This window comes from Symphalangus syndactylus, chromosome 13 (assembly GCF_028878055.3).
Source record: "Symphalangus syndactylus isolate Jambi chromosome 13, NHGRI_mSymSyn1-v2.1_pri, whole genome shotgun sequence".
Classification (NCBI taxonomy): Eukaryota; Metazoa; Chordata; class Mammalia; order Primates; family Hylobatidae; genus Symphalangus; species Symphalangus syndactylus.
The window spans coordinates 43,485,060-43,507,446 of record NC_072435.2 but is presented as its reverse complement, the minus strand read 5'-3'; the positions used below and the strand labels follow the sequence as shown (position 1 = coordinate 43,507,446).

Below are 22,387 nucleotides of genomic sequence, written 5' to 3'. Positions count from 1 at the left end.
ACAGAGGACAGCAATTGCATGATTGTCACCTGTCCGGAGTCCAGCCTCCTTTCCAGCTCCCTGCTCCTGTCCCTCCAGCCCACCCTGACTCCATGGGGTAGGGGATACCTGTCCCAGTCTGTCTCCCAAGACTGAGAGTTGCTTGTGGCTGGGCTTGGGACTGACGCCTCTTGGGGGGCCCTGGCATCACCCAGCACGGAGCAAACAAAGAAGGGACTCCAGGGAGGGTTTCCCTGGAGCTCCTGATCCTGGGAGATAGGCAGGACAAACAGAATCCTTTGCTTCCTGGTCCCCAAATCCCCTCCAGGCCCAACTGGGGGGTGACCCACAGTGACCCTAGAAAACTCCCATGGTTTTTTTGGTTTGTTTGTTTTTGAGACAGAGTTTCTCTCTTATCTCCCAGGATGGAGTGCAGTGGCCCGATCTCGCCTCACTGCAACCTCCACCTCCTGGGTTCAGGTGGTTCTTCTGCCTCAGCCTCCCAAGCAGCTGGGATTACAGGTGCTCACCACCACACCCGGCTAATTTTTGCATTTTTAGTAGAGGTGGGATTTCACCATATTGGCCAGGCTGGTCTCGAACTCCTGACCTCAGGTGATCCGCCTGCCTCAGCCTCCCAAAGTGCTGGGATTACAGATGTGAGCCACTATGCCCGGCCCACCATGGGGTTTTGAGTGTCAGGGGGAGGAATCTCAGTCCCACCTATCCACTACTTCTCATTCACCATCTCACGGAGCCCCCAGCAGTGCCTCCAGCAGGAAATGATCCTAATCATAACAACAGCCACAGAGTGACGAGGCACCGGGCATACCCCGTCTCACAAAGGGGAAAAGGGAGGCACGGACATGCGAGGCCTCTTGCCCGAGCTCTCACAGGACAAAGCCAGCTCTTCCCGGCTCCAAGTTCATTATTCCTTGTGCTGCAGTTTCCTGGAGCATTTACTGAGCATCTAAGTGAACAGGGCACTGGGGGCAATGACAGAGCTTGGGGAGCCAGCGCCACCGCCATCCATGGCTCAGCCCTCTGTGACGCCCTCCTATGCAATTACTGACCACCTACTGCTTGTCCATCCCTAGGCTAACTAAGCGTTTCACACTTTTTTTGTTTTTTTGGAAACAGAGTCTTGCTCTCTACCCCAGGCTGGAGTGCAATGGCACGATCTCTGCTCACTGCAACCTCCGTCTCCTGGGTTCAAGCGATTCTCCTGCTTCAGCCTCCTGGGTAGCTGGAATTACAGGCGAGCGCCACCACAGCCGGCTAATTTTTGTATTTTTAGTAGAGATGGGGTTTCACCATGGTGACCAGGTTGGTCTCAAACTCCTGACCTCGGGTGATCCGTCCGCCTCAGCCTCCCAAAGTGCTGGGATTATAGGCGTGAGTCACCGCGACTGGCGCATTTCCCACATTTTGTGGCACTTGATCAGCACCGCCGTGGTGAAGTGAGTGCACGTCTGTAGCCAGCCTGTCTTGAGGTAAGGCAAGCTCGCTGAACTAACAGCATGAGACCCCGAGGCAGCCCCTTCTCCTCCCTATGCCTCAGTTTCCTCCGCCACACAAGGGAGACAGCAACAGACCTGGCATGATTCAGCGACCTAATCACAGCAGGTACTGAGAACAGCACCCTCCACCAAGTAAAGGCGAACGCGAGGCTCGAAGAGGCCGGGAATGCCTGACCAGCCAGCCAGCACCCCACCCAGCATTAATCAGAGGGGTCCAGACGGTGCCCTGGCTCTGGGCCCCCAGCCCCACCCCCGCCCTCTCACAGCCAGAGTGGGAGTGTTGTGATAACCCGCAGCCCCCGTTTCCTCCGGGCCAGGAAGGAGCCAAGCAGAGGAAGTATTAAGAGGAGTAATATAAGCACTCTCCCCTGCGAGGCGGGGGCCACAGCAGGCCGGGTGGCGAGCAGGGACGGTGCACCGGACGGCGGGATCGAGCAAATGGGTCTGGCCATGGAGCACGGAGGGTCCTACGCTCGGGCGGGGGGCAGCTCTCGGGGCTGCTGGTATTACCTGCGCTACTTCTTCCTCTTCGTCTCCCTCATCCAATTCCTCATCATCCTGGGGCTCGTGCTCTTCATGGTCTATGGCAACGTGCACGTGAGCACAGAGTCCAACCTGCAGGCCACCGAGCGCCGAGCGGAAGGCCTATACAGTCAGCTGTTAGGCCTCACGGCCTCCCAGTCCAACTTGACCAAGGAGCTCAACCTCACCACCCGCGCCAAGGATGCCATCATGCAGATGTTGCTGAGCGCCCGCCGCGACCTGGACCGCATCAATGCCAGCTTCCGCCAGTGCCAGGGTGACCGGGTAAGGCTGTGGGCAGGACACTCACCCTGGGGACCCTGGGCAAGCCCCCTCATCTCTCTGAGCCTGAGTTTCCTCATCCAAGAGAGGGGGACGATCACAGGACCAATATTCTCTTTTCTTATGAGACACAGCCTTGCTCCGTCTCCCAGGCTGGAGTACAGTGGTGCAATCTCGGCTCACTTCAACCTCTGCCTCCTGGGTTCGAGGGATTCTCCTGCCTCAACCTCCCAAGTAGCTGGGATTACAGGCATGTGCCACCATAACCGGCTAATTATTGTATTTTTAGTAGAGATGGGGTTTCACCATGTTGGCCAGGCTGTTCTCACACTCCTGACCTCAAGTGATCCGCCTGCTTTGGCCTCCCAAAGTGTTGGGATTACAAGCGTGAGCCACTGCACCCAGCCAATAGATTTTTTTTTTTTTCTGAAGAGACAGGGTCTCCATCTGAATCCTGGGCTGGATGGAGTGCAATTGCTATCATAGCTCACTGCAGCCTCAATCTCCTGGACTCAAGTGATCCTCTTGCCTCAGCCTCCTGAGTAGCTGGGACCACAGGCGCCTGCCACCACACCTGGCTAATTTTTTGTATTTTTAGTAGAGAAGGGGTTTCACCGTGTTAGCCAGGATGGTCTAGATCTCCTGACCTCGTGATCTGCCCGCCTCGGCCTCCCAAAGTGCTGAGATTACCGGCCCGGCCAATTTGATGATTTTTTGTACATTCACAGAGTTGTACATTCATAACCACGATCCATTTTAGAACATTATTTTAGAACATTTTCACCTTTCCAAAAGAAAACCCACGTCCCCATCAGCAGTCACTCCCCATTCCCCTCCCCCAACCCCTGGCAGCCACCAAACTGCTTCCTGTCTCTATGGATTTGCCTGTTCTGGGCATTTCATGTCAATGGAATCTCACACTCTGTGGCCTTTTGTGTCCGGCTTCTCTCACTTAGGCATCATGCTTTTGGGGTTCACACACATTGCAACATGGATCAGTGCTTCCTTCCTTTTTATGGCTGAATCATGTTCTATGTATGGAAGGAACACATTTTGTGCGTTAATTCATCTGCTGACAGGCATTTGGGTTCTTTCCACCTTTTGGCTACTGTGAATCGAGCTGCTCTGGACATTCCTGGCAAGTTGATGTGAGGATGTGTTTCCATTGCTCTGGGTATATGCTGAGAAGTAGAGTTTCTGGGTCACGTGGTAACTATGTTTAACATTTTGAGGAACTGCCAGACTTTCCCAAAGCATTTGCAACATTGTACATTCTCACTAGTACTGTCTGAGAATTCTGATTTCCCCACATCCTCATCAACACCTGTTACTGTTCATTTTGGGGGTTTATGGGTTTTTAAAATAGCCACCCTCGTGGGTGTGAAGTGGTATCTCACTGTGGTCCTGATTTGCATTTCCGTAATGGCTAATGATTTTGAATATCTTTTTTTTTTTTTTTTTTAGACAGAGTCTCGCTCTGTCACCCAGGCTGGAGTGCAATGGTGCGATCTTGGCTCACTGCAACCTCCATCTCCCAGGTTCAAGCAATTCTTCTGCCTCAGCCTCCCAAGTAGCTAGGATTACAGGCACCCACCACCAGGCCTGGCTAATTTTTTTGTATTTTTAGTAGAGATGGGGTTTCACCACGTTGGCCAGGCTGGTCTCGAACGCCCAACCTCAGGTGATCCACCCACCTTGGCCTCCCAAAGTGCTGGGATTATAGGCGTGAGCCACCGCGCCTGGCCGATTTTGAATATCTTTTGATATGCTCGTTGGCCATTTGCATATCTTATTTAATTTAGTTTTAATTTTTCTCCTTTTTTTCGGACGTAGAGTCTCACTCTGTTCCCCAGGTTGGAGTGCGGTGGCACAATCTCGCCTCACTGCAACCTCCACCTCCCGGGTTCAAGCGAGTCTCCTGGCTCAGCCTCCGGAATAGCTGGGACTACAGGCATGAGCCTCCACGTGTGGCTAATTTTTGTATTTTTAGCAAAGATGGGGTTTTGCCATGTTGGCCAGGCTGGTGGTGGGCAGATCACTTGAGGTTAGGAGTTCGAGACCAGCCTGGCCAACATGGTGAAACCCTGTCTCTACTAAAAATACAAAAATTAGCCAGGTATGGTGGTGCACGCCTGTAATTCCAGCTACTCGAGAGGCTGAGGCTGGGGAATCTCTTGAACCCGGGCGGCGGAGGTTACAATGAGCCAAGATCGTGCCACTGCACTCCAGGCTGGGTGACAGAGTGAGACCCTGTCTCAAAAAAAAAAAAAAAAAAAAAAAAAGATTTTTTTTTAAAGGCTGTTGTTTGCCTAATGAGATGGTGTTAGCATTTGTATTAATTTGTTATGGCTTCCATGACAAGGGATTACAGACTGGGTGGTACCAAGATCAAAGTGTTAGCAGGGTTGGTTCCTTCTGAGGCTGTGAGGGAAGGATCTGTTCCAGGTTTTTGTTTGTTTATTTGTTTGTTTTTTGAGACCGAGTCTCGCTCTGTCACCCAGGCTGGACTGGAATGCAGAGACGCGATCTCGGCTCACTGCAACCTCCGCCTCCCTGAGTTCAGGCAATTCTCTGCCTCAGCCTCCCGAGTAGCTGAGATTACAGGCGCCCGCCAACATGCCCGGCTAATTTTTTTGTATTTTTAGTAGAGACGGGGTTTCACTATCTTGGCCAGGTTGCTCTTGAACTCTTGACCTCGTAATCCACCCGCCTCGGCCTCCCAAAGTGCTGGGATGACAGGCGTGAGCCACTGCGGCCGGCCTGTTCCAGGTCCTTCTACGTGGCTTGCAGGCGGCATCTTCTCCCTGTGTCTGCTCTTGGTCTTCCTTCTGTCCGTGTCTCTGTGTCCAAATCTCTTCTCTTTATAAGGACATCAGTCATGTTGGATTAGGACCCACGAGGACCTCACCTTAACTTAATTACCTCTCTAAAGACCCTACTTCTGCCAGGAGAGGTGGCTCACAACTATAATCCCAGCACTTTGGGAGGCCGAGGGGGGCGAATCACCTGAGGTCAGGAGTTTGAAACCAGCCTGGCCAAATGGTGAAACCCCGTCTCTACTAAAAATACAAAAATTAGTTTGGCCAGGTGTGGTGGCTCATGCCTGTAATCCTAGCACTTCAGGAGGCCGAGGTGGGCGGATCTCCTGAGGATGGGAGTTCGAGACCAGCCTGGCCAACATGGAGAAGCCCTGTCTCTACTAAAAAATACAAAATTAGCCAGGCATGGTGGTGCATGCCTGTAATCCCAGCTACTAGGGGGACTGAGGCAGGAGAATCACTTGAACTCGGGAGGTAGAGGTTGCGATGAGCTGAGATCATGCCATTGCACTCCAGCCTGGGCAAAAAGAGCGAAACTCCATCTCAAAAAAAAATAAAAATAAAATTAGCTGGGCAGGGTGGTGGGCCCCTGTAATCCCAACTACTCGGGAGGCTGAGGCAGGAGAATCACTTGAACCTGGGAGGCAGAGTTTGCAGTGAGCTGAGATCGAGCCATTGTACTCCAGCCTGGGTGATAGAGTGAGACTCCGTTTAAAAAAACAAAAAACAAAAACAAAAAAACCCTACTTCTAAATACAGTCATATTCTCAGGTACTGGGGATACAGTTGAGCTCATAGCAGCATCCTTGTCCAAATCAGTTGACCATAGCCAGGCATGGTGGTGCACACCTGTAATCCCAGCAATTTGGGAGGCTGATGGGGGAGATCGTCACCACCCTGGGCAACATAGTGAAACCCCGTCTCTACAAAAACAAATTTAAGGCTGGGCATGGTGGCTCACTCCTGTAACCCCAGCACTTTGGGAGGCCGAGATGGGCGGATCACCTGAGGTTGGGAATTCAAGACCAGCCTGACCAACATGGAGAAACCCCATCTCCACTAAAAATGCAAAAATTAGCCGGGTGTGGTGTTGCATGCCTGTAATCCCAGCTACTCAGGAGGCTGAGGCAGGAGAATCGCTTGAACTCAGGCGGCGAAGGTTGCAGTGAGCCGAGATCGCACCATTGCACTTCAGCCTGGGCAACAAGAGCGAAACTCTGTCTTAAGAAAAAAAAAATTTAAAAGTTAGTCAGGCGTGGTGGCAGAGGCCTGTAGTCCCAGCTACTGGGGAGGTTGAGGCAGGAGAATCACTGGAACCCAGGAGTTCGAGTCTGCAGTGAGCTATGATCACTCCACTGTACTCTAGCCTGGACAACAGAGTGAGATCCCATCTCTTTTTTTTTTTTTGAGACGGAGTCTCGCTCTGTCGCCCAGGCTAGAGTGCAGTGGCGCAATCTCGGCTCACTGCAAGCTCCGCCTCCCAGGTTCACGCCATTCTCCTGCCTCAGCCTCTCCGAGTAGCTGGGACTACAGGCGCCTGCCACCACGCCCGGCTAATTATGAGAGACCCCGTCTCTTTTAAAAAAACAAAAAAATTCAGGGCTGGGAGGCCCTGGTGGATGGATTCTTTGAGCTCAGGAGTTGAAGACCAGCCTGGGCAGCATGGTAAAACCCCCATCTCTAAGGAAAATACAAAAAATTGGCCAGGAGTGGTGGCGCATACCTGTAGTCCCAGCTCCTCGGGAGACTGATGTAAGAGGATTGCTTGAGCCTGGGAGGTCAAGGTTTCAGTAAGCTGAAATCAGGCCACTGCACTCCGGCCTGGGTGACAAAGTGAGACCCTGTCTAAAAAAAAAAAAAAAAAATTTGAGCCGGGCACAGTGGCTCAAGCCTGTAGTCTCAGCACTTTGGGAGGCCGAGGCGGGCAGATCACCTGAGATCAGGAGTTCAAGACCAGCCTGGCCAACATGGTGAAACCCTGTCTCTACCAAAAACACACAAAAAAATTAGCCAGTCGTGGTGGCAGGCACCTGTAATCTGAGCTGCTTGGGAGGCTGAGACAGGAGAATTGCTTGAATCTGGGAGGCAGAGGTTGTGGTGAGCCAAGATTGCGCCACCACACTCCAGCCTGGGCAACAGCAATAGGAGTGAAACTCCGTTTCAAAAAAAAAAAAAAAGAAAAGAAATTCAGTTGACCTTAAATGTGGATGTAATATTTTTAAAGTTCATCCATGTTGTAGCATGTATTTATACTTTGTGTCTTTTTATTTCTGGATAGTAGTAACTGTAAAAGCTTTTGAAGATCAGACAAACATCCACTATATTTTTGTTTATTTATTTTTGTTTGTTTTATTGAGATGGGGGTCTCGCTATATTGCCCAGGCTGGTCTCAAACTCCTGGGCTTGAGTGATCCTCCCACCTCAGCCTCCCAAGTAATTGGGATGACAGGTGTGAGCTGCCACACCTGGCTTCCAACATCCCCTCATAAAGGGACCATGCCCTTGTGAACTCTGCTCACTCTGGCCACCAGGGTGCTCGATTGGGTCCAGGCAGTCCCGGGGGCAAGACACTAAGCTCTGTCCTGCATCCTCCCCCTACCTTCTGGGCAGGTCATCTTCACGAACAATCAGCGGTACATGGCTGCCATCATCTTGAGTGAGAAGCAATGCAGAGATCAATTCAAGGACATGAACAAGAGCTGCGATGGTGAGTGCTAAGGCCACAGGGAGCCGGGGTGGTGGACTCCTAGCCTAGTGCTCTTGGCAGCCCCCAATCTTCCTGGGTCTTCTGGTCCTGTTTCCTTAGCCTTGCTCTTCATGCTGAATCAGAAGGTGAAGACACTGGAGGTGGAGATAGCCAAGGAGAAGGCCATTTGCACTAAGGATAAGGAAAGCATGCTGCTGAACAAACACGTGGTGGAGGAACAGCTGGCTGAATGCGTGAAAACCCGGGAGGTGCAGCACCAAGAGCGCCAGCTGGCCGAGGAGCACCTGCAAAAGGTGCAAGCCCTCTGCCTGCCCCTGGACAAGGACAAGTTTGAGATGGATCTTCGTAACCTGTGGAGGGACTCCATTATCCCACGCAGCCTGGACAACCTGGGTTACAACCTCTACCATCCCCTGGGCTCAGAATTGGCCTCCATCCGCAGAGCCTGCGACCACATGCCCAGCCTCATGAGCTCCAAGGTGGAGGAGCTGGCCCGGAGCCTCCGGACGGGTATCGAACGCGTGGCCCGCGAGAACTCGGACCTCCAACGCCAGAAGCTGGAAGCCCAGCAGGGCCTGCGGGCCAGTCAGGAGGCAAAACAGAAGGTGGAGAAGGAGGCTCAGGCCCGGGAGGCCAAGCTCCAAGCCGAATGCTCCCGGCAGACCCAGCTAGCGCTGGAGGAGAAGGCGGTGCTGCGGAAGGAACGAGACAACCTGGCCAAGGAGCTGGAAGAGAAGAAGAGGGAGGCGGAGCAGCTCAGGATGGAGCTGGCCATCAGAAACTCGGCCCTGGACACCTGCATCAAGGCCAAGGTGGGCTTGCGGGCCCCAGAGGGAGGCTGCAGTGGAGTTAGGTCAAGATGCCAAGAGGGTGGTGGTGATGTTGAACTTGGAGTTGGCTTTGAGGATGGCTTCCTGGTCTAGGTTGGGTGAGTTACGATCTCTAGGATCAGGCATTAGGATCAGGATAGAGCTTGGAATGGGGATGGGCATTGAGAAGAGTGCAGGGTTAAGAATGGAATTAGAGTGCCAGGAGCAGTGGCTCATGCCGGTAATCCCAACACTTTGGGAGGCCGAGGCGGGCAGATCACATGAGGTCAGGAGTTCGAAACCAGCCTGGCCAACATGGCAAAACCCCATCTTTACTAAAAATACAAAAATTAGCCGGGCACGGTGGCAGGCGCCTGGAATCCCAGCTACTCAGGAGGCTGAGGCAGGAGAATCCCTTGAACCCAGGAGGCAGAGGTTGCAGTGAGCCAAGATCGAGCCATTGCACTCCAGCCTGGGCAACAAAACAAGACTCTATCTCAAAAAAAAAAAAAAAGAAAAGACTGGAATTAGAGGTGGGGTGGGTATCGGGTCTAGGGTTGGGTGAGGGGGTGGATCTAGAATTTCTGTTGCTTTTGGGTTCGGGTTGAGTTGAAGCATGGAGGGTGGATTTAGGATGGATGCTGTGATGACCTTTTGGTGGCTGTCCAATCTACGGATGGTTATAGGATTGTAGTCATGTGGATGGAGAAGTTTATTGGCATTAGGATTAGGGTAGAGTTTGGAATTAGGAATGACATTGAGAAAGGATTAAGAATTGAGGCTGGCTAGGCATGGTGTCTCACACTTGTAATCCCAGCATTTTGGGAGGCTGAGGTGGAAGGATAGCTTAAACTCAGGAGTTCAGACCAGCCTGGGCAACATAGCAAGACCCCACCCCGGGCTGGGTGTGGTGGCTCACACCTGTAATCCTAGCACTTTGGGAGGCTGAGGCAGGTGCATTGCCTGAGCTCAGAGTTTGACATCAGCCTGGGCAACACAGTGAAACTTCACCTCTACTAAAATACAAAAAATTATCTGGGCATGGCAGCGTGCGTCTGTAATCCCAGCTACTTGGGAGGCTGAGACAGAAGAATCTCTTGAACCCAAGAGGCAGAGGTTGCAGTGAGTCAAGATCATGCCATTGCACTCCAGCCTGGGTGACAGAGCGAGACTCCATCTCAAAGAAACAAACAAACAAAACACAAAACCCCATCCCTACAAAAAAAAAATACAAAAATTAGGCTGGGCGTGGTGACTCACACCTGTAATCCCAGCACTTTGGGAGGCCAAGGTGGGTGGATCATGAGGTCAGGAGATTGAGGCCATCCTGGCTAACATGGTGAAATCCCGTCTCTACTAAAAACACACAAAAAAAATTAGCCTGGTGTGGTGGTGGGCGCCTGTAGTCCCAGCTACTCAGGAGGCTAAGGCAGGAGAATAGCATGAACCCGGGAGGCGGAGCTTGCAGTGAGCCAAGATCACACCACTGCACTCCAGCCTGGGTGACAGAGCAAGACTATGTCTCAAAAAAAAAAAAAAAAAAAATTAGCCAGGTGTCGTGGTGGCACACACCTGTAATCCCAGCTACTTGGGAGGCTGAGAAGTGGGAGGATTGCTTGAGCCCAGGAGGCTGAGGCTGCAGTGAGCCGGGATTGCACCACTGCACTACAGCTTGAGTGAAAGACCAAGACCTTATCTAAAAAAAAAAAAAAGAAAGAAAAAAGGAAAAGAAAAAGAAAAGAATTGAGGCTGGCATTAAAAAAAAAAAGGAAATCATGTCCTTTTCTGCAACATGGATGCAGCTGGAGGCCATTATCCTAAGAGAATTAATGAAGAAACAGAAAATCAAATACCGCATGCTGTCACTTATAAGTAGGAGCTAAATATTGGGTACAAACAAGGATGGGAACAACAGACACTGGGGTTCCAAAATGGGAAAGGGAGGGAGGGAGAGGGGAAGGGGTTAAAAACCTACATTTTGGGTACTGTCCTCATTGCTTGGGCAATGGGACCATTAGAAACCCAGACCTCTATGACCAGGCATGGTGGCCCACACCTGTAATCCCAGCATTTTGGGAGGCCAATGTGGGCGGATCACCTGAGGTCAGGAGTTCGAGACCAGCCTGGCCAACATGGTGAAACCCCGTCTCTACTAATAATACAAAAATTAGCCAGGCTTGGTGGCAGATGCCTATAATCCCAGCTGCTTGGGAGGCTGAGGCATGAGAATCGCTGGAACCCAGGAGGCAGAGGTTGCAGTAAGCCCAGATTGCGCCACTGCAACTCTAGCCTGGGTGACACAGCAAGACCCCGTCTCAAAAAAAAAGAAACCCAAACCTCTGCATCATGCAATATACCCAATGTAACAAACCTGCACACATCCCCACTGAATCTAAAATAAAATAAAATCTGCTCCAAATCCTAAAAAAGAAAAATGAAAGAATCGAGGCTGAGTTTGAGTGTAGGGAGCTGGTGTGTTCGTCTACGGCTGGGATCAGGATTGGGGTTAAGGTCAGAGTTAAAATCCTGTATTTGAGTTGAGTTGAGGAACCAGGGGAGTTGGTTTAGTGTTGGGAGTTATATTGGGGTGAGGATGCCTAGAGGAAGAGTTGATGTGAAGGTTGAACTCGTGTTTAAGTTGGGCTGAGATGAGTTTTTGGTCACTGCTGTATCTGGAGCTGATTTGAGTTAAGGTTAGGATTTCACTTAGGATTTCATTGATTTTAGAACTGGGGTTGAATTTGGAATTTGGATGGTGAGAAAAGCTTGCAAATTGAGTCAGGGATGCTTTTAGGGGGTGAGGTTGGGTGAAGAATGATCTAGGATCTCAGTTGCTTTGGGACTGAGTTGAAGCACTGAAGCTGGATTTGAGGCTCTGGTAGCTGGAGGTGGCTGGTGGGTATAGAGATGCTTATAGGTTGCAGCCAAGGGTGAATTTCGGATTTCACTGGCATTGACATAGGGATTGGTATTGACAATGGGTTAGGAGTTGAGGTTGGGTTGGTTTAGGGTGACTGGTGGAAGGTTGAGTGGGCTTGGAGTTGAGTTGAAGGATTGGGTGACCCTGGGTTATGGCTGGGGACATTGGGGTTGAGTGACGATCAGGGCTGGGTCGAGAGTAAAATGTGGGGTAGATGCCAATCTCGGGGTGGAACTGGGTTGAGGTGGCTTTGGGGTAACTGACGAGCTTAGGACTGTTTCGGGTTAATATCAGGGGCTCCACAGGGCCTTAGGATTGGGGTGAAGTTTGGGTTGGGATTGGAACTGAGGGTGGGTTTAGGATGGGAGCTGGGTAGAGGCTGGGGTCTGGGGTTGAGGGGGTTGAGCATGACCTTGCACAAGTGTTTGTAAGAGGGCATGTTGGAGCCCAGGGCTGGGGCTGGGGAAATGGATATTTTCTCTTTTTTCTTTTTGAGACAGAGTTTCGCTCTGTCACCCAGGCTGGAGTGCAGTGGTGCAATCTTGGCTCACTGCCATCTCCACCTCCCAGGTTCAAGCAATTCTCCTGCCTCAGCTTCCCCGAGTAGCTGTGACTACAGGTGCCTGTCACCAGGCCCGGCTGATTTTTTTGTATTTTTAGTAGAGATGGGGTTTCACCATGTTGGCCAGGCTGGTCTCGAACTCCTGACCTCAGGGGATCTGCCCGTCTCAGCTTCCCAAAGCGCTGGGATTACAGGTGTGAGCCACCGCACCTGGCCCGAAATGGATATTTTCATAGCAGTTGGGTCAAGAGAATGGTTGGAGTCAGAGTGAGATCTGAAGATATGGTCAAATCCAGTTTATAATTAGGATTGGATTTAGGCTGGGGCTTGATTCTAAGGGAGATTGACTTTTCATGTTGGGATCAGATTTTAGGTGATTGAGTTCAGAATTGGCTTTGGATTTCAGGTTTTGGGGGATTGGCTCAGGGATATTCCAGGGGTGGCATTTAGGATCGGGGTCCAGTTGGTCTACAGGGTAGGTTGGCTTCAGTCTGAAGGGGGCTGTGGTGGGTGAGTAGACTCCAGTGGGGTCTTGGGTTGGAACTGGATTCACCCTGAGGCTCTGATGGAGACAGGGGTAGGCCAGCTCTGCAGCATGGGGCCTCGGGACTGCCGAGGTGATCAGTCCCACAAGTCCCCAAGCCATCTTGTGGTGTCCCCAAGTCTTGTGGTGGGTGCAGGTGATTCTATGTTCATGACCATGTGTGTCTTTCTACATGGGGTCTGTTACCCTGCCCTGGAAGGACTTTAGAGACGCTGGTCTTGAAGGTCACGAAAGGGCAGAACCCGGCCGGGTGCAGTGGTTCATGCCTGTAATCCCAGCACTTTGGGAGGCTGAGGCAGGCGGATCACCTGAGGTCGGGAGTTCGAGACCAGCCTGGCCAACATAGTGAAACCCCAGCTCTATTAAAAATACAAAAAATTAGCCAGGCATGGTGGTGTGTGACTGTAGTCCCAGCTACCCAGGAGGCTTAGGCAGGAGAATCGCTTGAACCTGGGAGGCGGAGTTTGCAATGAGCCAAGATCACACCACTGCACTCCAGCCTGGGCAACAAAAGCAAAACTCCGTCTCAAAGAAAAAAAAAAGAAAAGAAAAGAAAAGAAAAGGCAGAAGCCTGTCTGGGAAGCCCTGGCTCCTACCAACCTCCCTCCATCTTTCTTTCACAGTCGCAGCCGATGATGCCAGTGTCAAGGCCCATGGGCCCTGTCCCCAACCCCCAGCCCATCGGTGAGTGACAAAAGACAGAGCCAAGTAGGGGAGGGGCCCCTTTCTACCTCGAACCCCACCCCAGCCCCACTCTCCCACTCCCCTGGGCTGCCAGCCCATCCCTAGCCCAGGGGCAGGGGCAACTGAAGCTGTAGGTCAAGCCTCACCTCTCTCCCTCCACAGACCCAGCTAGCCTGGAGGAGTTCAAGAGGAAGATCCTGGAGTCCCAGAGGCCCCCTGCAGGCATCCCTGTAGCCCCATCCAGGTAAGGCACTGGGCAGACTGCAGTTGTTCAGTCTTAGGGCTGTGGGCAAAGCTAGGACCAGAACTGAGGGTGGAGGGAGGCTGATCTCACACTTGTTTCTTCCTTAATTGAGCACCTGCTCTATACTAGGTCATGTATGGTTGGACGTGAAGGACACAGCAGTATCCAAGACACACCCAGTCCTATCCTCATGAAACTCACTGAGTAGTGGATTAGACAGTGTCATGATGGGACTACCAAAGAGCCCACAATTATTAGACACCTACTGGGAGCCCCACGCAGTTCTAAGTACTTTGCAAGATTAATTCATGTAATCTTCGCAACTTAGCAATAATAGTAGGGCAAACCACTATTCTACCCACTTTCCAGATGAGGAGAATGAGGCACAGAGAGGGCATGCCCTGTACCCCAGGGAGCACAGCAGAGCTGGGACATGAACCCCGGCCGTTGGACCCCAAACAGGCAAGAGAGAGCCTTGGTGAGGAAGAGCTGGAGCATGAGGAGCTGGCCTCAGGGAAAGCAGGGGGAACAGTGTTCTAGGCAGCAGGAACAGCCAGGCCAAAGGCCTGGAAGCTGGACGGGGGTGAGGGAAGGTAATGAGCAGAGAGAGAAAGGGGGGAGTGGCATCCAGGAATGACTCCTGACCTTTACTTTCTAGAAAATGAGTCTCAGCTGGGCACGGTGGCGCATGCTTGGAATCCCAGCTACACAGGAGGCTGAGGCAGGAGAATTGCTTGAACCTGGGAGGCGGAGCTTGCAGTGAGCCAAGATCATGCCACTGCACTCTAGCCTGGATGACAGAGTGAGACTGTCTCAGGAAAAAAAAAAAAAAGGCCGGGCGCAGTGGCTTACGCCTGTAATCCCAGGCCGAGGTGGGCAGATCATGAGGTCAAGAGATCAAGACCATCTGGCCAACATGGTGAAACCCCGTCTCTACTAAAAATACAAAAAGTAGCTGGGCGTGGTGGTATGCGCCTGTAGTCCCAGCTGCTTGGGAGACTGAGGCAGGAGAATCACTTGAACCCGGGAGGCAGAGGTTGCGGTGAGCCGAGATGGCGCCATTGCACTCCAGCCTGGCAACAGAGCAAGACTCTGTCTCAAAAAAAAAAAAAAAAAAAAAAAAAAAAAAAAAAAAGAGGCCAGGTGCAGTGGCTCACGGCTCACGCCTGTAATGCCAGCACTTTGGGAGTCCGAAGCAGGTGGATCATCTGAGCTCACGAGTTCAAAACTAGCTCGGCCAACATGGTGAAACCCTGTCTCTACTAAAAAAAAAAAAAAAAAAAAAAAAAAAAAACACAAAAATTAGCTGGGTGTGGTGGTGTGCACCTGTAATCCCAGCTACTCCAGAGGCTGAGGCAGGAGAATCGCTTGAACCCGGGAGGTGGAGGTTGCAGTGAGCCAAGATTGTGCCACTACACTCCAGCCTGGGCGACAAAAAAATAAAAATAAAAATAAAGAGTCTCAGCTAGGCACTGTGGCTCACACCTGTAATCCCAGCACTTTGGGAGGCCAATGTAAGACGATTGCTGGAGCCCAGGAGTTCAAGACCAGTCTGGGCAACATAGCAAAACCCTCTCTGTACAAAAAATACAAAAATTACCCAGGTGTGGTGGTGCGCGCCTATAGTCCGAACTACTCAGGAGCCTGAGGTGGGAGGATCGCCTGAGCCCAGGAGGTGGAGGCTGCAGAGAGCCAAGATCGCATCCCTGCACTCCAGCCTGGGAGACAGAGTGAGACCCTGTCTTGGAAAAAAAAAAAAAGACAGTCTCTGAAGTCAAGGGCCTGGAAATGCTTTGCTAATTGCAAGGTGCCATCCAAAAATGACCGGAGCAAGGGACTAGGGGTCTCTGTAGGAAGCAGCGAGGGCTCCTGGCACACGCTCAGGTCATGGCTTGGTGCCTGTGCCCCCCGCCTCCTCCCAGAGTCGGTCACTTCTCAGAGGGCGGCCCGTGCGTCACAGGGATGGTGACTCAGGCCACCACCCCAAGAACAGCCTGTGCTCTCTCTGGGGTCCTGCTACACCACTGACGGAGGAGTCAGGGCCTGGCATTGCTGTTTGCAGTTTAGGACCCGAGGCTCAGGAAGGCACCAGGACTTTAAGTCAGATCCCTTTGACCCCAAACACTGTGCCTGTGACCATTTTGCCACGGAGGTGTTGTCGATCTGGGTCTGTTGCAGTCTCAGAGGGCTAATACGGGATTTCTGGCCAAGTAGATTTCCGAAAGCTTTGCCGCCAACTCCCCAGGATGCATCATGTCCAGCTCCATTTCCACCTCTTCTTTTTCTTTTTTTCTTCTTGCATACCCTCTCCAACAGGGACCTCACTCCCTTGCCAAGCTGTCTCTCAACCCCTTTGCTCTAGATGGCTCTGCATGGGAGAAAGTTCTCAGCCCTGAGCAGCCCACAAGGAGGGAAACAAAAACGTGAGGAGGAGATTCCCTGCTCCAAGCAAACACAATTTCCCTCTCTCCATCTTGGCCGAAAGCCCTCACGGCAAGGAAGGAGGTTCTATTATTATCCCCACTTCTCAGAGGAGGAAACTGAGGCCCCAGGGAAGTGAGCAGCCCGGGGTCACACAGTGGAGAATCAGGGCCAGGCCCGGGCTCCCAGCCCAGGACTGTCAGGGCCTCGGCTGAGAACCGGGGAAGCTCTTGACATTGTTTACCCCAAAATGACGTCCACCTGCCGAGAAAACAATGTGTACTTAAGCCTGGACCTTGCCTGCTTCTCTCCTCACGGTCGCAGGAAGGGCTTCTGGCCTGGTGGCTTCTGCCCTTGACTCGCCTTCCCCTGAGAGAGGCCGGGGGCAAGTGGGCTGGGGCTGTCTGCTCTGGGTTAACTGGGCAACTTGGGGAGAGTCACTGGAATTTTACTTTTTTAATCATTATTTTTTTTGAGACAGGGTCTTGCTCTGTCACCCAGGCTGGAGTGCAGTGGCATAATCATAGCTCACTGCAGCCTCAAACTCCTGGGCTCAAACAATCCTCCTGCCTCAGCCTCCCCAGTGGTTGAGCCTATAGGTACACTCCACCATGCCCAGCTAAATTGTTATTTTTTTGTAGAGACAGGGGTCTTGCTATGTTGCCCAGGCTGGACTCGAACTCCTGGCCTCAAGTGATCTTCCTGCCTCGGCCTCCCAAGTAACTGAGTCACTAGAATTTTAGATGCAACTAATGAGGTGCTGGGACAAGACTCAGCATTAAATCACCCACCTCATACATCGGGAGAGTTGATTTTTCCTTTTCCACTCCTTTTTCTCTTTTTTGAGATAGAGTCTCACTCTGTCTCCTAGGCAGGAGTGCAGTGGCACAATCACAGCTCACTGCAACCTCCGTCTCCTGGGTTCAAGCAGTTCTCCTGCCTCAGCCTCCTGAGTAGCTTGGATTACAGGAGTGTACCACCACACCTGGCTAATTTTTGTATCTTTTTTTACAAAATTTGTAAAAATTTTGGGTTTTCACCATGTTGGCCAGGCTGGTCTCAAACTCTTGGCCTCAAGCGATCCGCCCTCCTCAGCCTCCCAAAGTGCTGGGATTACAGGTATAAACCCCCTCCGGCCTCCACTCTTATTCCTTCTTGTTTTGTTTTGTTTTTTTGTTTTCGAGACAGAGTTTCACTCTTGTTGCCCAGGCTGGAATGCAATGGCCCAATCTCAGCTCACCACAACCTCCACCTCCCGGGTTCAAGCGATTCTCCTGCCTCAGCCTCCCAAGCAGCTGGGATTACAGGCATGCGCCATCACACCTGGCTAATTTTGTACTTTTAGTAGAGACAGGGTTTCACCATGTTGGTCAAGCTGGTCTCGAACTCCCGACCTCATGTGATCCACCCATCTCGGCCTCCCAAAGTGCTGGGACTACAGGCATGAGCCACCACACCCAGCCCACTCTTATTCCTTCTAAGCCTTGATAAAGTCTCATCTTAGCGGGACGCAGTGGCTCACGCCTGTAATCCCAGCACTTTGGGAGGCTGAGGAGGGCGAACTGCTTGAGTCTAAGAGTTCAAGTCCAGCCTGGGCAACATAGCAAGTCCTCATCTCTAAGAAAGAAAAATAAAATCCTCATTAATATAGTGTTTAGTTTAAAAAGATCAAATAGACAAAGCCTCAGCTAGTATTAACTTGCTCTAACGGCTTCCAGACACTTGCGTGTCTCCCATGTTCCCAAATCGATGGCCGACCCAGGGCCCCGCATCAGCTGGGCTTCAGCACGAGGTCTTGCTCTTATGGAATTAAAACTTTCTCTTTTTTTGAGATGGAGTCTTACTCTGTCGCTGGGCTGGAGTGCAGTGGCGCAATCTCTGCTCACTGCAACCTCTGTCTCCCAGGTTCAAGCGATTCTCGTGCCTCAGCCTCCCAAGTAGCTGGGATTACAGGCGCATGCCAGCATGCCCAGTTATTTTTTGTATTTTTTAGTAGAGACAAGGTTTCACCATGTTAGCCAGGCTGGTCTCGAACTCCTGACCTCAGGCAATCTGCCCGCCTTGGCCTCCCAAAGTGCTAGGATTACAGGCATGAGCCACGGTGCCCGGCCTATGGAAAATTTTAAAGTCATTTTCTGTTGGTGGCATGTGCGCCAGCTTTCCTTTACTTGATGAGACTGAGTGTCCCTTCGTGCAGATCACATGAGGCAGAGCAAAAACAAAAACAAACAAAAAAAGAAGTAGAGACTGAGTGTCTTTGGAAATCAATGTAAGTTTCTTTAAAAAATGATATAAAGACAGTAATGGCTGGGTATGTTGGCTCACACCTGTAATCTCAGAACTTTGGGAGGCTGAGATGGGCGGATCATGAGGTTAAGAGTTCAAGACCAGCATGGCCAACATGGTGAAACCCTGTCTCTACTAAAAATACAAAAAATTAGCTGGGCATGGTGGAGTGTGCCTGTAATCCCAGCTACTCGGGATGCTGAGGCAGGAAAAGTGCTTGAACCAGGACCTGGGAGGTGGAGGTTGCAGTGAGCCGCGATCACACCACTGCACTCCAGCCTGGGCTACAGAGCGAGACTCCATCTCAAAAAAAAAAAAATTAACCAGGCATGATGGCATGCACCTGTAGTCCCAGCTACTTGGGAGGCTGAGGCAGGAGGATTGCTTGAGCCAAGGAGGTCAAGGCTGCAGTGAGCTATGATCACGCCACTGCACTCCAACCTGAGTGACAGAGGAAGACCCTGCCTCTAAAACGTTTTTTAAAGGGCAAATATTAAGTAAATCTTGGTCCAGGAGCTATGCGGCTGAATATGGCAAAAATTGCAATGGGAAGAGCTTTTTTTAAAAAAGATATTATTATTTATATTATTATTATTTATTATTATTATTATTATTATTATTTTGAGATGGAGTCTCACTCTGCCACCCAGGCTGGAGTACAGTGGTGTGATGTCAGCTCACTGCAACCTCCACCTCCCAGGTTCAAGCGATTCTCCTGCCTCAGCCTCCCGAGTAGCTAGGATTACAGGTGCCCGCCACCAGCCTGGCTAATTTTTTTTTGTATTTTTGGTAGAGATGGGGTTTCACATGTTTACTAGGCTGGTCTCAAACTCCTGATCTCAGGTGATCTGCCTGCCTCAGCCTCCTAAAGTGCTGGGATTACAGGCTGGGCCACCACACCTGGCCAAGATTTTATTTTTATTTTTATTTTTAATTTAATTTAATTGTTTTTGTTTGAGACAGAGTCTCGCTCTGTTTTCCAGGCTGGAGTGCAATGGTGCCATCTCGGCTCACTGTAACCTCTGCCTCCCAGGTTCAAGTGATTCTCCTACTTCAGCCTCCCGAGTAGCTGGGATTAAAGGCATGCACCACCACACCCGGCTAATTTTTGTATTTTTAGTAGAGACGGGGTTTTGCCATGTTGGCCAGGCTGGTCTCAAACTCCTGACCTCAGGTGATCCACCCACTTCAGTCTCCCAAAGTGCTAGAATTACAGGTATGAGCCACTGAGCCCGGCATTATTTTTTTAATCTTTTTCATTTTTTGAGAGAGTCTTACTCTGTTGCCCAGGCCACAGTGCAGTGGTGTGATCTCGGCTCACTGCAACTTCCACCTCCTGGGTTCAAGCGATTCTCATGCCTCAGCCTCCCAAGTAGCTGGGATTACAGGCATGCGCCACCAAGCCCGGCTAACTTTTGTATTTATAGTAGAGATGAGTTTTTACCACATTGGCCAGGCTGGTTTTGAACTCCTAGCCTCAAATGATCCCTCCACCTCGGCCTCCCAAAGTGCTGGGATTACAGGCGTGAGCCACCGTGCCCGGCCGTATGAGCTTAAGATGGGAGTCCAGCCCTGGCTCTGAGCCAGGCACATAGTTAATGTTGTTCAAGTTCACTGTTACCACTCCCATGATTCGTTTGTCCATTCGAGCCGTATTTATTGAGCAGCTGCTGGTAACCGGGCATGGTGCTGGGTGCTGGGAACAAAGCACAGAAACCCACTGCCCTCATGGGGCTCACAGTCTAGTGGGAGAGATGGATGATAAATCAGATGAATGGGTCACTCAAGAGCCCTTTGGTGATGGGCGAGACAGAGAAAGGGGAAGGAAGCGTAAGAAGGCTGAAACTTTCTACCAGAGACAGGGCGGGCTACACTGAGGAGGTGATATTGAAGCAGAGACCCAAAGGAGGTGAGAGAGGAACCATAGGGGGATCCCAGGAAGGGTGCGCCAGACAGAGGACACAGCCAGGGGAAAGGCCCCAAGGTAGTACTGTGCCTTGTGTGTTTGAGGGAAGAGGCCAATGTGGCTGGAGCAGAGTGATGGAGGGGAACGGGAGGAGGAGGTGAGGGCAGGGAAGTGGTGGGAGCTGATCAAGCCCTGCCTGTGGCTGCTGTGAGGACCTGAGCAGATGGGGGATGTGCATGACCCAGTTCAAGCATCCACAAGTTCCTCTGGTCACTGTTGGGGAACAGACTAGGGGACAAGGAGCTGGGGACCAGGACAGAGCTGACTGCACTAGTTCAAGCAAAGATGGAGCCTTGCAGGCTGGCAGCAGGGACCAGAGCTGGGTAAATGCTGGCTGAGGATGGAGTCTGGGGCCAGGGCCAGGGCCCAGAGCCAACCAAGGAACGTGAGGCCACTCGGGCCCCAGGGAAGAGCCGGGGAAGGAAGGGAGAGGACCAGCGGAAGCGGGACTTGGCCACAGCCCCCTCCTCCCCCAGCAGGAAACAGGCTCTAAGCCAACCCCTGACCCCTCGCAGGAACCTCTGCCAGGCCCAGGAGGGGGAGGGCATCCCAGATAGCAAGACAACTCCGCTCGTGCAAAGGCGGTGGGGCCGGGGGTGCGGAAGCAGCGTGATGGCTCTTGGAATTGTTGGGTCTTTGGCGCAGTAGGAGTCCCTGAAGGGGAGGCCTGGCAGGGGCAGAGGGGTGGAGCCCTGAATGCCACATTGTAAGGTTTGGACTTTGTCCTGAGGGCACTGGGGAGCCATGGAGGACATGTGAGCAGGAGCAGGCAAAAGAGGGAGACCGAAGCCTTGCCTTGGGAACCAGTATAGGGGTCTGGGGGAGTGGAGGCTTTGGGGTAAATTCTCAGTATTTCCAGAATGTTGGGAGGCACGGGGAGAGTCAAACAAGCTGTAGCAGAGGCTTGAGGCTCTTGAAGCGGCCACTCTGAATCTCAGTCTCTTCATCTGTATAATGGGGAGGAACACACCTCAGTCTCACCATCCTGGGGAGTTCAACACATGAGAGTCTCATGGGGAGGCTGAACCCGAAGGAGCCCTGGGGTCCTGGGGAACAAGTAGGGGCCCAGGGTGGGAGGAGGCAGGGCCGGGGTCCCCAGGATGTTGTGTCCCCGCTGAGGACGAGCCTCCAGGGCCCGGCGAGGTTTGCCCTTCCCTCTGTCTGACACTCTGTTGTGTTACCATCCCCTTCCTGCCCTAGTGGCTGAAGAGGCTCCAGGCCTGAGGACCAAGGGATGGCCCGACTCGGCGGTTTGCGGAGGATGCAGTGAGATGCTCACAGCGCCCGACACAACCCCCTCCCGCCGCCCCCAACCACCCAGGGCCACCATCAGACAACTCCCTGCATGCAAACCCCTAGTACTCTCTCTCACACCCGCACCCGCGCCTCACGATCCCTCACCCAGAACACATGGCCGCGGAGATGACGTCATGCAAGCACCGGCGCTGACGTCACATATCACCGTAGTGATGGCGTCACGTGGCCATGTAGACGTCACGAAGAGATATAGCAATGGCATCGTGCAGATGCAGCACGTTGCACACAGACATGGGGAACTTGGCATGATGCCACACCGGGATGCAGCAATGACGTCACGGGCCACATTGACATCACACATCATATCAATGTCACACAGACGCGGCGATGGCATCACACAGATGGTGATGATGTCACACACAGACACAGTGACAACACACACCATGACAATGACACCTATAGATACGGCACCAACATCACATGCACGCATGCCCTTTCACACACACTTTCTACTCAATTCTCACCTAGTGTCACGTCCCCCCGACCCTGGCACACGGGCCAAGGTACCCACAGGATCCCATCCCCTCCCGCACAGCCCTGGGCCCCAGCACCTCCCCTCCTCCAGCTTCCTTGCCTCCCAGCCACTTCCTCACCCCTAGTGCCTGTACCCGGAGGTGAGAACAGGAAGCCATTCACCTCCGCTCCTTGAGCGTGAGTGCTTCCAGGCTCCCCTCGGGGCCCTGATCCGGGGGTGAGGGTCACCTGTTGTCGGGAGGGGAGCCACTCCTTCTCCCCCACTCCCAGCCCTGCCTGTGGCCCGTTGAAATGTTGGTGGCACTTAATAAATATGAGTAAATCCTCCAAA

General features: G+C 52.1%; 1 protein-coding gene across 1 annotated transcript; it reads left to right on the top strand.

Moving 5' to 3' along the window:
• The first annotated feature begins 1,546 nt into the window (after positions 1 to 1,546).
• Positions 1,547 to 22,387, top strand: PLVAP (plasmalemma vesicle associated protein). Its single transcript, XM_055239318.2, has 6 exons — positions 1,547 to 2,306; positions 7,733 to 7,829; positions 7,929 to 8,641; positions 13,288 to 13,348; positions 13,511 to 13,592; positions 21,466 to 22,387. Exons 1-6 carry the CDS (start codon positions 1,938 to 1,940, stop codon positions 21,470 to 21,472), a joined length of 1,329 nt encoding a protein of 442 aa, XP_055095293.1. The 5' UTR covers positions 1,547 to 1,937; the 3' UTR covers positions 21,473 to 22,387.